Here is a 16151-nt window from a genome sequence, read left to right on the forward strand (position 1 = left end):
GGATTTCCGTCGCCACGACAGAGAACTTTAATCCCTGCTCTTGATCCAAACGTTGGACCGTTTCTGCCTCTAACAATGGTTTCTGTCGTTGCTGGTTTCTCTTTTTTCCACCACAGCACCGAGATCACCACGTAGAGCTCCAGTAAAATGTGTTCAGACTGTGGAGCGCACTTTTAACGAAGCTTCGAATCAGTAGAAAAATGAATCGAGGAACTTAATGAATCGAACCATATGATGATTCATTTCAGCCCTACTTCCTTTCAGCACTTTAACAACTCTTTAACTGTCATTGGCATTTTTTTACTGTGTGGGCGTCGGAACGAGCCCCCGCACCGTGAGAACAAACATCCCAGCTCTGAAGCCGATCTTCATCTGCGTACGTCACACGTCACATGATCAGGAAGCAGAAAATCTATGTGTTAGGAGATCGATTTGGGCCACTGCTGTGAAAAAGTTAGTCGAGAACCGGAAAAGCTTCTACCGATCACTATTCGACAACGGATTTGAAAGAACGCATAACGCTCGAAACGCGTGGATTCTTCCTGATGTAAGAGGTGAGTCTCCGCTTTGTTTTGGTAGTTTTGGCGTTGACATCATCATAGAGCAACGTTCTGTGACTCTTAAAAAAACAGTAAAAACACTGAAAAACGCTGGCAGCAAAGAGCTTTTCTGATCAGGAAACGGCTGGCAGTGAATGAGTTAAACGAAAAGAAAAATCTAATTTGTGGCGCGCATCCATAAAATAATCCATGTTTAGACTTCTTCTGTGTTCGCAAATCAGTCAGTGAATCATACCTTAACCAGTCACATGCACAAACCACGGCCCATCATCATTTATTGGACTAATGGTGGGCGAATGGAAAAACAGCCCAACCCTAGTGTGGGCTACCGGAGCTGCAATACTTACTCTGAACTGTGTGGCGCTAAAGAGTCGAATGTTTTTACACACTGGGCCTTTAAGCTCTAAACCACAGCGACATGCTGAAGCAACAACAGTCGTATGTGCTGTCAGTGCCGCTGCCGTCGTGTCTGCAGCATGCTGTCTCCCCAACTGTGATTGGTCAAATGATGATGCGTGACTGACGCTACAAGAAAGGTAGGTTGTGAACAAGATGATAACCTCTCCTGTCTCTGACTGATTCTCGTAGTGACTGAAACCCGACAGAAGACCAAATAGTTCCCACAGCTTAATCTCACCGCTCCCCATGGGGACGGGTCAAATGCAGGACGTAACATCACCAGTGTGTGACGATGACTTTGGGACTTTAAAGCTTGGTTTATACTTGACGCATTTACTTTCCGCTTGGTGATGCGGCTCGCGGATGGAACGCGCTTCACAACTTGCAGCGTTTATGGTTCATGCGGCTTGTCTCTGCGGTGAGCCAATATTCTCCCAAACTGTAGGGGGCAGCATGGAGCTCTATGGCATGCATCCAACACTACACCATAGTAGAAGTAAAAATTACTGTTGTTTACAACATGGCATTCCAGCATTTTTTAACAGCGTGCTCGTCTTTTCCGACAGTGCGAGCTATTTCTCTCCAAGAATTATTAACAACATGTTGATCACGGTGATCTTTGAGAGCTGACTCATACAAATGTCTGTATTTACGAACCTCTGCCATACTAGTTCTTGCCAGTCTGCCATGTTTTTCCGCGTCCGACCATCCGCGTGGTTAGAAAATTTCCTAGGTGCGCGGTGCGGAAAGTTTGGGCCGTGTGAAGGTGCGGTGGAGGGGCGTGGTTGTTAAAATGACGCAATTTAGCCGCGCGGAGCCGTGCGAACCTCGCGAACGCGGCAAGCATAAACCAACCCTTACTCCCCTCAAAACAAAAACCTATTTGGATCAAAATGAGTCACATGACCACTATACTTGGCTTCACAAATCATTCATTGGAGAGATCTATTCACTCTAAAACTTCAGGGTTCTACAACAGTCTGTGAACGAGTGAATGACTGTGATGTAAAATGCTTTGGGGGGGTTTAGAACCCCAGTAGTGCTAAACATATACAGATCATTATTTTAAAGATTGAACCTCATTCTCATAATTTCACTGTAATGTCCCACCATAATGTAACCCAGTAGATAAAACGCCTTAATTTTATTTTATTTTTTGTATCAGCTTACTTCCATGCTTTCATTTTGGAAAATATTTTTAGTCTGAAAAGACGGAAGTGTAATTCCTTAGTTTGTTCCTGATTCCGGTTGGCGCTCCCGTCGAGTTAAACTTGCCCTCTCATTTGTTGAGAGTGGCGTTAGTCCCGCCTTCCTACAAGGGGAGCGACTCAGGCGCCGTTTTTTGCTCTTTGGAGAGCTGGAGGAAGATTGCAGAGGAGCCGCACTGAACCATATTTCAGGGGACTGAGTCGAGCCGTATATACCTTTTATTGGGTGAGTCGCTATACAGAACAGAAGTTTAAGAGTATTTGAGTTTTCTAGATGGCTAATTTAGGTTATGTGTTATAGTGGGTTGCGTGGAGCCCACGCTAGAGAGACCAGGTGGCTGTGCTGGCACTTCAAGCACGCTAACACCTCATCTTGGTGAGTTAACACCATGTGCTTGCTAAGCTCTGCTAGCAACCTGCTAACTAAAGCTAACTCACTTTGGCCAGCCACATGAGTTCATTTTAATGGATGTTAATGGTAATTCTGCTAACAGAAGGGAACAAATAATTATTTTTGTTTTATTTTCCAATGAATGTGAATATTGTGGATCTTAAACGTCAGTTTTGTTGATTATCATGTTGTTATTGTGTAATTTTTGTATTACTCTATGGTTACATGCTAATCATAATCCTTGTTAAAAAAACTGGTTAAAAACTGGAAAAAAAAAGATTCAAACTATTAGTTACGTGAGTTAAAAACATGTTTCATGTATTGCCAAAATGTATTTTGAGAAAAGAAATGTACATGCATGTAAATTGTTACTATGGTAATGTGAAGGATGAAGAAAGAAAAGACTGTAAAAGCTATAGCTGTGAGAATAAGAGATGAGAATTTTATTTAGCTGTAAACAATAATTGCATTATTGTTGTGCAGGCTAGGTTTTTATGCTCGGTACGGGACTGAAGTGGATTGGAGTCCTGGATTCTCTCCGGATGGAGATGGCGAGCCTGTGCCCGAACTGAACTGAATCCCGATCAGGAGAACATCATTCTTCTATACTGAACCAACATTCCAGTGGTAACCACTCAGACCACTGAACCTGAGTTTTACAAGACCGAGGAGACTTTCTTTTTGACTAGACTACGACCAAATAGAAGACTGACTTTGAGCTCAACCTGACTAGGTTTACTGATATAGGGGGAAAGGCCTAATTGTTTAATTATATGTCTATTGCAGCTGCAGTATTTTTTGTTCTATTTTCATATTTCTATATAAAATTACAAATCTGGTGCAACTGTGTTCTTTTGCTCATTCTTTGGATCCAGCTATTCCATTTCCCACTCACTGGTAATTTGTAAGGTAATCCTGTTGGACCTAGAGTCTGGCCAGGGGTGGACCGTTAAAGCGCCCGAGCGCCATTGGCGCTAAATTTTCTCGTCGGGCGGTAAATACTTGACGACTTACCGCCCGGGTGGCGCCCAAGCTTTATTTGTCATTTACACACCGGCTTTCACCTACATCATGGCCCCGCCCTGTAGGAAGCTGCCGTTTTCGTTTCGCGCGCGTGAACCTGCACGCCTCTAGCCACCTACTGCACTTGTACGATTCGTGCACGTACTGCACGATTATTTATAGTCACGTGAACTATAAGTCACTATTAAAGACGAAGTGGAACCACGCTAGAAACACACAAGCACGCAGGAAGATCGCGCCACCACTGGGATTGGATTTCTTGATGAAATCTCCGGCAAAACGCTTTAAAACTGGTGAGGAGAAGCGAGACAGTTCGAAACGGTATGAAGCAGAGAAGCGTGTGCGTAGGTGGAACGATTCTTGGCGGTTTAAAGAAGACGGGAGGCACAGAGAATGGCCGTGTTCGAGTTGAGCAGCGCCTCGCCTGGAAAACAGACGGAAGCAGCAGGGGGAGTGGCTGAAAGCCGGCGTTTACGCCGGGGACACACCGGCCGCGGAAGCGCCCGAAGCGAATCGCTCACGAAGTCCGGCCGCTGCTCGCCGCTCCTCAGTTCAGATCAGACGCGCCCCATTCGAGGCGCGCCTCGGCTCCGCTGTGGTTTTTCTTTTAACTACCTGGTGTCCTCAATTTCCTCAGCTCTTTTCCTCTACGTGTGTGTGTGTGTGTGTGTGTGTGTGTGTGTGTGTGTGTGTGTGTGTGTGTGTGTGTGTGAGTGAGTGAGTGAGTGAGTGAGTGAGTGAGTGAGTGAGAGGAGAGAGAGAGGAGAGAGAGAGAGACTATGGTGTGAACCAGTTGTTTCTGCCAGTTGAATCTCTTGGATTTCCCTACATGTGTAGCTCGGGGGTGACGATGGATGAAGATATCGCGTTAGCATACTTGTTCAATTTTCAATTTTAATTCTGGTGCCTGTTAACAGCTGAAACCCATCCTCACGTGCTTGTGGATGTCATATACTGTATATGGAGACATGACTGTAATAATAAGTAAAGGTTAGCAGCTGTAGCTTCAGTGTGCTCATAGGAAACGTGACAAAAGAACACAAAACACATTCCTCTTTATGGCCTATATTGTTGTCATCATCAACGTAACATGATTTACAGAATACATGTGAACAACTAACATTTAATGTTCTACCACCGGATGTTTGGATCAAAATATGAACCAATCAGATCTTTGATCAGGTGAGAGCCAGGTGTTTCCCATCATCCTCTAGGTTTTGCAGCCAAGGGAGAGCAACTGCAGCGCCTTGCTCCAAAATCTGCGGCCGCCTTGATCTCACAAGGTTATCGTTGCCTACGTATGCATGACGTCAGAGCAAGTCGGCGTCAATTCGGACACAAATCTAACCGGCATGCACTGCTCGCCGATCACCGCTGGTCTAATCTGCGCAGAACTGGCTCATCTCGAACACAGCCAAAGGCTCGAGTACAGCAAAGCGGAGTTGGTGATGTACTGCGTTGTATGCTGGAAGTATGCGACGACAAAATTGTGTTTTGTTGAGGGAACAAAAAAATTCAAACTTGAATACGTTATTATGTTTGTGAATGTGTACAAAATAAAGGTTTATTACATTTAAAATGGTTCAGTTGTTATTTTGACTCGTTTTGGCAGCTGACCAGCGGGGCCGGTAGATTCTTGGCGGGACCGGTAAATATTCAGAGTTACCGGCCCGGCTGGCCGGTTGGTTTTGAAGTTAATGTCCACCCCTGCTGGCCTATTTATTATTATATTTTGAATAAGTGGTAACTTAATCTGACGCCAGGGTTACAATAGACTGACAATATATTCATTCATCCACCAGTACCTGTGTCCATGCTGTCCAGGTCCAGGTGGTGAAGAACACACGATGAATCAGTCCCAGCTGATGGATGATCCTGAAGTGGTAGCAGGTTTTCTTTAGCCGTGTTTAGCTAACAGCTGCAATAGAAACAAAGCAGGAGAGCTGATTAAGATGCTGCTTCAGAACAACGCAGGAGATTAAAGATCCAACGCTTTGGTTCTGGTATAGAAAAGCTTTTCTGACCCACAACCTGATTCTGGAGCTCCGATTGTCACGAAGACCGCAGAATATCTTCTCTGGTTCTGGAAAGAACTCCACCAAGTTGTTGAGGAGGAGAAGACAGTTTCCACAGCCTGGTGAGAAGATTTCTGCAGCAGCAGCAGTTAGTCGCTTTAGCTGATCAACTCTCCCAGAGACTGAAGTGAAGACATTTTTACTGCAGAGCCTCAAATATTCTCCTCACACACCAGAACAACAAGCTAGCTCTGCTAGCAGCTTCCGGTTTCTGCTTCTTCTGGTGGTCGGTGACCAGCGTAAAGGTGCACTACCGCCACCTGCTGGAGCAGAATAAAACACACCTGGCTCTCATACATAACTTCCGCTGGTGGTTTTTCAGACAAAATATTTGTCGTAGTGTTTTTTGTTCCTCTCTCCAAAAGCACCTGGCTGCAGACCTCCACTGTCAGGCTGCTTCCGGTGGAGGCTCCACTGTCAGGACGGGAAATGCACGGGATACATTACAAAATAAAACGGCAAACATACTTATGTTTGTAATTGATAGGTTTCAATATAAAATATTATGTATAAATCTATGAATTATTTCTCTATAGTTCATATTTAGTTGTCATTTAACATGCTTACAGTTGTAATCAGGGGCGGATTTAGGACTGAAGAAGATCCGGGGCTTAACACACACACGCACGCGCGCGCACACAAGTGACACGCACTAGCCAACATCATATATGTCTTGTACCACATAATTTTTAATCTGAAGCTACATATTAAGCATTTTCAGGGCAGAGTATTGTTCCTGTTAGTGTTTAGTGTGAGATGATAGTAAATATTCCCTTTCTTTCTCCAACAACTTTACCTGATAGTAAGCTAACTTTAGGCAAACCAGCAGCACAACAAATATTTTCAAATAAGACTCACAAACCTGAGTCAACACCAGTCTCATCAAAGCTGGGGTTCTGTCGTTGTACTTTTTGTCTAAAAACTGTCCTTGTGTCCATCTTCACTCATGCGTTTCAGGCAGAGAGTGAGGAAGCCGGCTGCTGTAGGGCTTCTTCTTCAGTGGTGGAGACTCAGGCAGGCTGTATACAAACTACTACCAGCTGCTCCCTCTCTGTTGGACTTTGGTACTGCATGTTGCTTCCGCGATTTAGATCCGGGGCTTTTCATAAAACATCCGGGGCTTCAGCCCAAGTGGCCGGGCCTAACGCCGCCCTTGTTCTTAACCACACTGTAATTGTTGTGATGTCAAATGCACCTCTTTCTGATCATTGCTTTATTGAACTATGCTTAAAATCGGAAATTAGACAATCAAATAAAAGAACTTATTGGAAGTTCAATGCCAAACTTTTACAAAATGAAGATTACTGCAACATAGTCAAAAAATTATGTTTATTGTTTATTGTTAATTCATTTAGCAGATGCTTTTATCCAAAGTGACGTACAATTTATAACCTACAGGGCATGTTGTGAAAATTATAAAAGATATTATGGCTGACCGTTTAATTGTAGGATATGTCAGTGAATGGGAATTTATTAAATTCAAAATTAGAGAATTTAGTATTCAATTCAGTAAAAATATAAGTCGAAAGCAAAGGGAATATGAATGTAAATTATTCCAAGAAATTACTTATTACTGTAGTAAGGATGATCTCGATAGCCAAGAAAAGAGTAAACTTATGGAGTTGCAAACAGAATTAGATCAGCTCTACCTAAATAAAGCAGAAGGAGCTTTTGTGCATTCACGTGTCAAATGGATTGTGGAGGGGGAAAGAAATTCCTCTATTTTTTTAATTTAGAAAAGAGCAGACAGAAAAGAAATCTTATATCTTCCCTGTTAATTGATGGCATTGAATGTGACGACCCTAAAATCTTGGAAAACGAAACCTATACATTCTATTCTAATTTATACTCCTCACAGTTCTCCCAAGCAGATTGTGATGCCTTTTTTGATCAAATAGATAATCTGATCCCTAAAATTGATGAATCATTTAAGGAATTTTGTGAATCTGACCTTAGAATCGAAGAGTTAGATGCATCTGTGAAGAAAATTGCGCTTAATAAATCCCCTGGTCTAGATGGGCTTACAGTTAATTTCTTCCAATTTTTTTGGGAAGACTTAATTTTATTCAAAGCTATACTGGCCGGTACTGAAATGGGAGAATTGATGTCTAGCATGAAACAAGGATTAATTACATTAATTCCTAAACCAACCAAAGATAAACGACAATTGGATAACTTGAGCATCTTAGGTGTGTTCTTGCTGTGTCGTATCAAGAAGGAGGTAAAATATTTGGGCATTACAATTTCAAAAGATCACAAAGTCTTAGAAAAAGTAAATATTTCAGATAATGTTGACAAATGTAAGACAATCTTAAATGAGTGTTTACAAAGAGACATCACAATTTTTGGAAGAATATTATTAACCAAAATGGATAGTTTATCTAGATTTATATATCCAGCTTACTCTTTATCAATATCAAATAAAGTTATTAAAACAATTAATAGCTTAAACTTTAACTTTATTTGGAGGAATAAATGCCATTATATATCTAAAGATGATTTGGTTAAACCTGTAGAGATTAATACATACTAGAATCAACACTGTTTGCTATCAGTTGTTAATTCTGAGAATGACCGAGCATATTAGCATATGAGCTTATATCATGTATAAATATCCAAGATACTTATATAATCAATAGAAGCTCATACACCAATTCACTTGGTCTAATTTTAATCCAAAGATTAATGTTTAATTTAAGATAATTAAATTTTATAGCAAAAGTTTATTTTGAGTCAGAGGCTAGGAATCTTTGCTTTTCAATAACCAGAAATATTATCCCTTTCTGTGTTTCGTTTCAATAATGAGGCAAGTTTAAAAATGAAGAAATTTTATTACTAACAATTTTAAACTGTAAGATTTGAACGACTATTATAAATGACAATTCATGGATGACAATTTAATGACAATTTTTAACAGCTTTGATATTAAACTTGTTTTAAAAAGGCAAACCTGTGGCTGGATGAAAGCTAAATTGGAAATACGAGTTTGGATGCGTGAATGGAATTCTCCCAAGGTTTCTGTCAGAGAAAGAAGCGCGTTCTGGATGGAAATGATGGTTTTGCAGCTAACTGTTGTTACTTAGAGAAAACAGCATCAGACACAATCTGTGTGCTACCTCACCCAGCAAGGACGACCCTTTGTGAGGATCCGGAGGTCAAGGGAGGATGGTTTCTTCCTCCAGGTACTCGGTCCGGTAGAGGAGACTCGAGGAACCGACTCTCTGGTCCGAAGATGTCGCCGGGTACACAGTGTCGAGCGTCTGGCTTACTCTGAAGGAGTTTCGTCTTACTTAACTCAAAAATCAATACTCTGGCAGGAGTTTTTTCGTCAGCTGGTTACAGTTTACGTTTATTCTTGGCTATTCTTGTCAGCGTGACAGAACAGCTTGGCAGAGGTTCAGGGCGGCCGTCCCCGGTTCCTCAGTTGGTGGTTGGTTCAAGAACTGACTTGAAAGCTGGTGGAGGTTAGTTTACAAAGCTCTCAGAACACTCCCACTCTCTCAGCAAGAAAGCTTTGATCATGCGTCAAAAATATGTGATGCAGTTACCCTTTACCCTGGATCAACCCACTGTGTTAGGTGGATAATATGGAGCTGACCTTCTTATGCTGGAACACACATTCCTGTCACCAATCATAATTATACTTATGTCATTATTATACCCAAAGCATAATAATCCATTTCATGTAATTAAAATACATTTACTGAACCAAGTGATTATTTATGAAGATTATAATAAACAGTAATAAAATCACAGAGATTATTATTATTATTTTGTAATTATTATCTTGAATATGAAGTGTCCTTCCTCTGGGACGGAACAGCAGCAGATAAGATGATGTGTTCTTCCAGACATCATGACTTCTTGGTTAATCTGTGGATTTAAAAGTTACTGTTCGACCCAGCTTGACCCAGCTGGGTAAATGTGACCTTTGCCACAACTTAGAGGACCTTGCTGACGCTACAGACCCCCCTTTGTTAATGGTAGGTGGTCGCAGAAAACCACCTGTCGTTGGCAACCAAAGACGTCAAGAGACTCTCTTTCTGAAAAAGCTGTTGCAGTCCAGGTGAAGGCTGGAGAGAGGCAAGCGTTTCCTCCCCCCGTGAAGACAGGAGCATATCCTGAGAAGTTGGTTAAGTCAGGACCTTGCTGACGCTACAAACCATACATCGAAGGTGGTGGAAACGCAATTGACTTTGATGTAATGAATGGTGTTTTGAAACTTAAATGGTTAAAATCCTTCCTAAATAATCCACACTCCATTTGGTTTTTTATATCAAGTATGTTTATGTTTATGTTTATTCACTTAGCTGACGCTTTTATCCAAAGCAACTTACAATTAGTAAGTATAGTAAGGTCTTCTAAAGTGTGACTTTGAAATTACTAGGTTACCTATTAAACTCTCTGCATTCCATAAACAGGTCCTTCTTTATTGGAAAATGTTATTTAAACATAATTTCACTCCACATAATAGCCCAATTTGGAACAATAGATATATGCTAATGAACAGAAAATCTATTTTTATCCAAGATTGGTTATCAAAAGGTGTTTGGGCAAATGCAGGACATGTTCTAGAACATCAAGACTTTTGCCAAAAGTTCAATATCCAATGTTCTAAAAATCAATTTAATATAAAATCCATTCCACTGTCACTTAAAAACATAGTTGTAAATGATATAATCTATTCTGACATCCCCCCCAGGTTAAGACAACTATATATAGATGATATTCTATTTTGTGATGTTAAATACAATAATAAGTTTCGAAGATCTTCATTAAGGAGTCTTTATTCTCCAAATTTACTTAGACGTAATTACATATTAAAAGATTTCCAAAGGGAAGAAAGTGAAAAAATAAGAAGTGATTATATCACCTTCCCTATCCCTCCTAAAGGGAAAGAAGTCCAATTTAAAATTTTGAATAAAATTTACCCAACAAATAGACTCCTTGGAGATAGATTCAGTATAGAAACTGGTAACTGTGTGTCAGGGACTTGCATAAACAAGCCAGCAGAGCACGGATGATTTTCTTGACATCTTAATTTATTACTTTTTTTCTTTTCTCCAAAGAGGGTTTCAACCAGCACTTGACATTACAAGACAATGGACGTAGTAACAAAGTAACCCAAACTCCGAACCTGACTACAGACATGTACAAAAAAAACCCTCCTACAGATACAACAGGATCAACTTAAATAGTGGCTGATCAGACCACTGCGACCACAATAGTGTGAGGAGACATCAGTTAACAAAGAACATAAATAAACTACCCCTAACAAATTCATACTAATCAGTCCATTCTGTTTGAGTTACTTCAAATGAAAACATATTACTATCAAAACCCAACTATTATTTACAAAAGAGAATAACTAAATACATAAACACAGGAATCTTCTCCCTTGAGAGTTGGTATGACCCAATGGTGCTGATTAGGCCAAGTGATCTGCTACAGCTGCTCCAACTCCAAGGCCACTGGCAACTCAAAGAAAACATGTTAATCATACACCCCTACATACTAAAACCGATGAGTAACTGAATGTGTGCACTTCATACAGTCACCCAAACAGTCAATCCATGGAAACAAACACCTTTGTTCAAAATAAAAGAAACATTAACAGTTATTTACTTGAAGTGTGACAGCAGGGCAGCTGTCACACTGTGTATTTTGTGAAACAGAAGAGGAGGACTTAGATATCTATTTTTTTGTGCAGTTTTATACAAATATTTTGGTTGGATTTTCATACCTGGCTTTGTTCCAGTGGGATTCAAATTACCCCATTTACTTTAAATATCATAATGTTTTGAGTGTTTTTGAAAGAATCGAAAGTGAATTATGGTGTTAATGTGTTATTAATTTTGTGCAAGTAATGTATACATAAATGTCGATTTTTTAAGACCAAACCAACAGTAGCTTATTGGGAAAACGATTTAAAATTATTGGTTAAATCTTTGACTTTAGTTAAAAAGAAAAAGGCTGATTTTTTTTATTTCCTTTGCAAATGATTTTGAGTTAGTTAGATAATAATCTGTTAATTGTGTGACCCCATCTTTAGATTTTCTTTTTTTTTTTCCTATATAGGAATGTTGTTAATATGTAAGGAATGATTATTCTTTGAATATGTAGTGTGGGGTGTATTTTGTTTGTATGTTATCTTTTCTAATAAAAAAAAAGCCTCCACCGGAAGCAGCCTGACAGTGGAGGTCTGCAGCCAGGTGCTTTTGGAGAGAGGAACAAAAAACATTACGACAAATATTTTGTCTAAAAAACCACCAGCGGAAGTTATGTATGAGAGCCAGGTGTGTTTTATTCTACTCCAGCAGGTGGCGGTAGTGCACCTTTACGCTGATCACCGACCACCGGAAGACGCAGAAACCGGAAGCTGCTAACAGAGCTAGCTTGTTGTTCTGGTGTGTGAGGAGAATATTTGAGGCTCTGCAGTAAAAATGTCTTCACTTCAGTCTCTGGGAGAGTTGATCAGCTAAAGCGACTAACTGCTGCTGCTGCAGAAATCTTCTCACCAGGCTGTGGAAACTTTCTTCTCCTCCTCAACAACTTGGTGGAGTTCTTTCCAGAACCAGAGAAGATATTCTGCGGTCTTCGTGACAATCGGAGCTCCAGAATCAGGTTGTGGGTGAGAAAAGCTTTTCTCTAGACTTCCTGCCCTCTGGATCTGCTGCTGTTCCTTTGGCCAGAACCAAAGCGTTGGATCTTTAATCTCCTGCGTTGTTCTGAAGCAGCATCTTAATCAGCTCTCCTGCTTTGTTTCTATTGCAGCTGTTAGCTAAACACGGCTAAAGAAAACCTGCTACCACTTCAGGATCATCCATCAGCTGGGACTGATTCATCGTGTGTTCTTCACCACCTGGACCTGGACAGCATGGACACAGGTACTGGTGGATGAATGAATATATTGTCAGTCTATTGTAACCCTGGCGTCAGATGAAGTTACCACTTATTCAAAATAATAATAAATAGGCCAGACTCTAGGTCCAACAGGATTACCTTACAAATTACCAGTGAGTGGGAAATGGAATAGCTGGATCCAAAGAATGAGCAAAAGAACACAGTTGCAGCAGATTTGTAATTTTATATAGAAATATGAAAATAGAACAAAAAATACTGCAGATGCAATAGACATATAATTAAACAATTAGGCCTTTCCCCCTATATCAGTAAACCTAGTCAGGTTGAGCTCAAAGTCAGTCTTCTATTTGGTCGTAGTCTAGTCAAAAAGAGAGTCTCCTCGGTCTTGTAAAACTCAGGTTCAGTGGTCTGAGTGGTTACCACTGGAATGTTGGCTCAGTATAGAAGAATGATGTTCTCCTGATCGGGATTCAGTTCAGTTCGGGCACAGGCTCGCCATCTCCATCCGGAGAGAATCCAGGACTCCAATCCACTTCAGTCCCGTACCGAGCATAAAAACCTAGCCTGCACAACAATAATGCAATTATTGTTTACAGCTAAATAAAATTCTCATCTCTTATTCTCACAGCTATAGCTTTTACAATCTTTTCTTTCTTCATCCTTCACATTACCATAGTAACAATTTACATGCATGTACATTTGTTTTCTCAAAATACATTTTGGCAATACATGAAACATGTTTTTAACTCACGTAACTAATAGTTTGAATCTTTTTTTTTCCAGTTTTTAACCAGTTTTTTTAATCAAGGCTTATGATTAGCATGTAACCATAGAGTAATACAAAAATTACACAATAACAATATGATAATCAACAAAACTGACGTTTAAGATCCACATTATTCACATTCATTTGGAAAAATAAAAGAAAAATAATTATTTGTTCCCTTCTGTTAGCAGAATTACCATTAACATCCATTAAAATGAACTCATGTGGCTGGCCAAAGTGAGTTAGCTTTAGTTAGCAGGTTGCTAGCAGAGCTTAGCAAGCACATGGCGTTAACTCACCAAGATGAGGTATTAGCGTGCTTGAAGTGCCAGCACAGCCACCTGGTCTCTCTAGCGTGGGCTCCACACAACCCACTATAACACATAACCTAAATTATCCGTCTAGAAAACTCAAATACTCTTAAACTTCTGTTCTGTATAGCGACTCACCCAATAAAAGGTATATACGGCTCGACTCAATCCCCTGAAATATGGTTCAGAGCGGCTCCTCTGCAATCTTCCTCCAGCTCTCCAAAGAGCAAAAAACGGCGCCTGAGTCGCTCACCTTGTAGGAAGGCGGGACTAACGCCACTCTCAACAAATGAGAGGGCAAGTTTAACTCGACGGGAGCGCCAACCGGAATCAGGAACAAACTAAGGAATTACACTTCCGTCTTTTCAAACTAAAAATATTTTCCAAAATTAAAGCATGGAAGTAAGCTGATACAAAAAATAAACTAAAATGAAGGCGTTTTATCTACTGGGTTACATTATGGTGGGACATCACAGTGAAATTATGAGAATGAGGTTCAATCTTTAAAATAATGATCTGTATATGTTTAGCACTACTGGGGTTCTAAAACCCCCCAAAGCGTTTTACATCACAGTCTTTCACTCGTTCACAGACTGTTGTAGAACCTTGAAGTTTTAGAGTGAATAGATCTCTCCAATGAATGATTTGTGAAGCCAAGTATAGTGGTCATGTGACTCATTTTGATTCAAATAGGTTTTTGTTTTGAGGGGAGTAAGGGTTGGTTTATGCTTGACGCGTTCGCGAGGTTCGCACGGCTCCGCGCGGCAAAATTGCGTCATTTTAACAACCACGCCCCTCTACCGCGCCTCCGCATGGCCCAAACTTTCCGCACCGCGCACCTAGGAAATTTTCTAACCACGCGGACGGTCGGACACGGAAAAACATGGCGGCCTGGCAAGAACTAGTATGGCAGAGGTTCGTAAATACAGACATTTGTATGAGTCAGCTCTCCGAGATCACCGGGATCAACATGTTGTTAATAATTCTTGGAGAGAAATAGCTCGCACTGTCGGAAAAGACGAGCACGCTGTTAAAAATGCTGGAATGCCATGTTGTAAACAACAGTAATTTTTACTTCTACTATGGTGTAGTGTTGGATGCATGCCGTAGAGCTCCACGCTGCCCCCTACAGTTTGGGAGAATATTGGCTCACCGCAGAGACAAGCCGCATGAACCATAAACGCTGCAAGTTGTGAAGCGCGTTCCAGCCGCGTGCCGCATCACCAAGCGGAAAGTAAATGCGTCAAGCATAAACCAAGCTTTAAAGTCCCAGCTTAAAGGCCCAGTGTGTAAAAACATTCAACTCTTTAGCGCCACACAGTTCAGAGTAAGTATTGCAGCTCTGGTAGCCCACACTAGGGTTGGACTGTTTTTCCATTCGTCCACCATTAGTCCAATAAATGATGATGGGACATGGTTTGTGCATGTGACTGGTTAAGGTATGATTCACTGACTGATTTGTGAACACAGAAGTCTAAAAATGGATTATTTTATGGATGCGCAGCACAAATTAGAATTTTCTTTTAGTTTAACTCATTCACTGCCAGCCGTTTCCTGATCAGAAAAGCTCTTCGCTGCCAGCGTTTTTCAGTGTTTTTACTGTTTTTTTAAGAGTCACAGAATGTTGCTCTATGATGATGTCAACGCCAAAACTACCAACACAAAGAGTAGACTCACCTCTTACATCAGGAAGAATCCACGCGTTTCGAGCGTTATTTGTTCTTTCAAATCCGTTGTTGAATATGTGATCGGTAGAAGCTTTCCCGGTTTTCGCCTCACTTTTTTTTTTACAGCAGTGGCCCAAATCGATCTCCTAACACATAGCCTTTCTGCTTCCTGATCATGTGACGTATGATGTACGCGGATGAAGATCGGCTTCAGAGCTGGGATGCTTGTTCTCACGGTGCGGGGGCTCGTTCCGACGCCCACACAGTAAAAAAATGCCAATGACAGTTAAAGAGTTGTTAAAGTGCTGAAAGGAAGTAGGGCTGAAACGAGTCATCAAATGGTTCGATTCATTAAGTTCCTCGATTCATTTCTTTACTGATTCGAAGCTTCGTTAAAAGTGCGCTCCACAGTCTGAACACATTTTACTGGAGCTCTATGTGGTGATCTCGGTGCTGTGGCGGAAAAAAGAGAAACCAGCAACGACAGAAACCATTGTTAGAGGCAGAAACGGTCCAACGTTTGGATCAAGAGCAGGGATTAAAGTTCTCTGTCGTGGCGACGGAAATCCGTCAGTTGGAATGATCAGAAAATAGTTCCGTCAAAATCTCTCTCTCTCTCCTGTTGCTAATCGAAACGCGTTTCTCCCATCGACATATACATACATGTATATGTGGTTTCTCCATTGTTCTGCACCGCCCAAGCAGCAAAAACGCACGTGCTCATTGCTCGCTCCCGCGGTGCGCACCAGGCGCTGGTATTCTAACAGAGCCAATAAAGCTCTGATATCACAATGAGAGTTAACGTGATGAGCGGAACCAGGACCCAAATTCCCGGTGGGCCGATCTGAGGTCGGTCCTGACCTGTTATTTATAATTTTATAATTAAT

General features: G+C 41.0%; 2 protein-coding genes across 3 annotated transcripts in view; one reads left to right on the forward strand and one right to left on the reverse strand.

Annotated features, from left to right (window-relative positions):
* The window catches only part of LOC139066309 (zinc finger protein 235-like), a 43234-nt gene extending 30733 nt beyond the window's left edge, over positions 1–12501 (reverse strand). The window contains exons 1-5 of the mRNA XM_070548753.1: positions 12466–12501; positions 9040–9111; positions 8778–8926; positions 5941–6070; positions 5387–5492 (exon numbers count right to left, since the gene is read on the reverse strand). Coding sequence (XP_070404854.1) covers positions 5387–5492; positions 5941–6070; positions 8778–8926; positions 9040–9111; positions 12466–12501 — 493 coding nt within the window. The remainder of the gene's footprint in view (positions 1–5386; positions 5493–5940; positions 6071–8777; positions 8927–9039; positions 9112–12465) is intronic.
* The window catches only part of LOC129163068 (zinc finger protein 420-like), a 348176-nt gene that overhangs the window by 313835 nt on the left and 18190 nt on the right, over positions 1–16151 (forward strand). The window contains exons 1-2 of one of the 2 annotated variants that reach the window (XM_070548179.1): positions 12026–12287; positions 12431–12543. The exons of the other annotated variant lie outside the window; for it this stretch is intronic. Of the exons in view, the coding sequence (XP_070404280.1) occupies positions 12534–12543 (10 nt within the window). The 5' untranslated portion in view covers positions 12026–12287; positions 12431–12533. Of the gene's footprint in view, positions 1–12025; positions 12288–12430; positions 12544–16151 lie in introns of those variants that run through there. 2 annotated transcript variants of the gene reach the window in all.

The sequence above is a fragment of the Nothobranchius furzeri genome, chromosome 2 (assembly GCF_043380555.1).
Source record: "Nothobranchius furzeri strain GRZ-AD chromosome 2, NfurGRZ-RIMD1, whole genome shotgun sequence".
NCBI classification, from domain to species: Eukaryota; Metazoa; Chordata; class Actinopteri; order Cyprinodontiformes; family Nothobranchiidae; genus Nothobranchius; species Nothobranchius furzeri.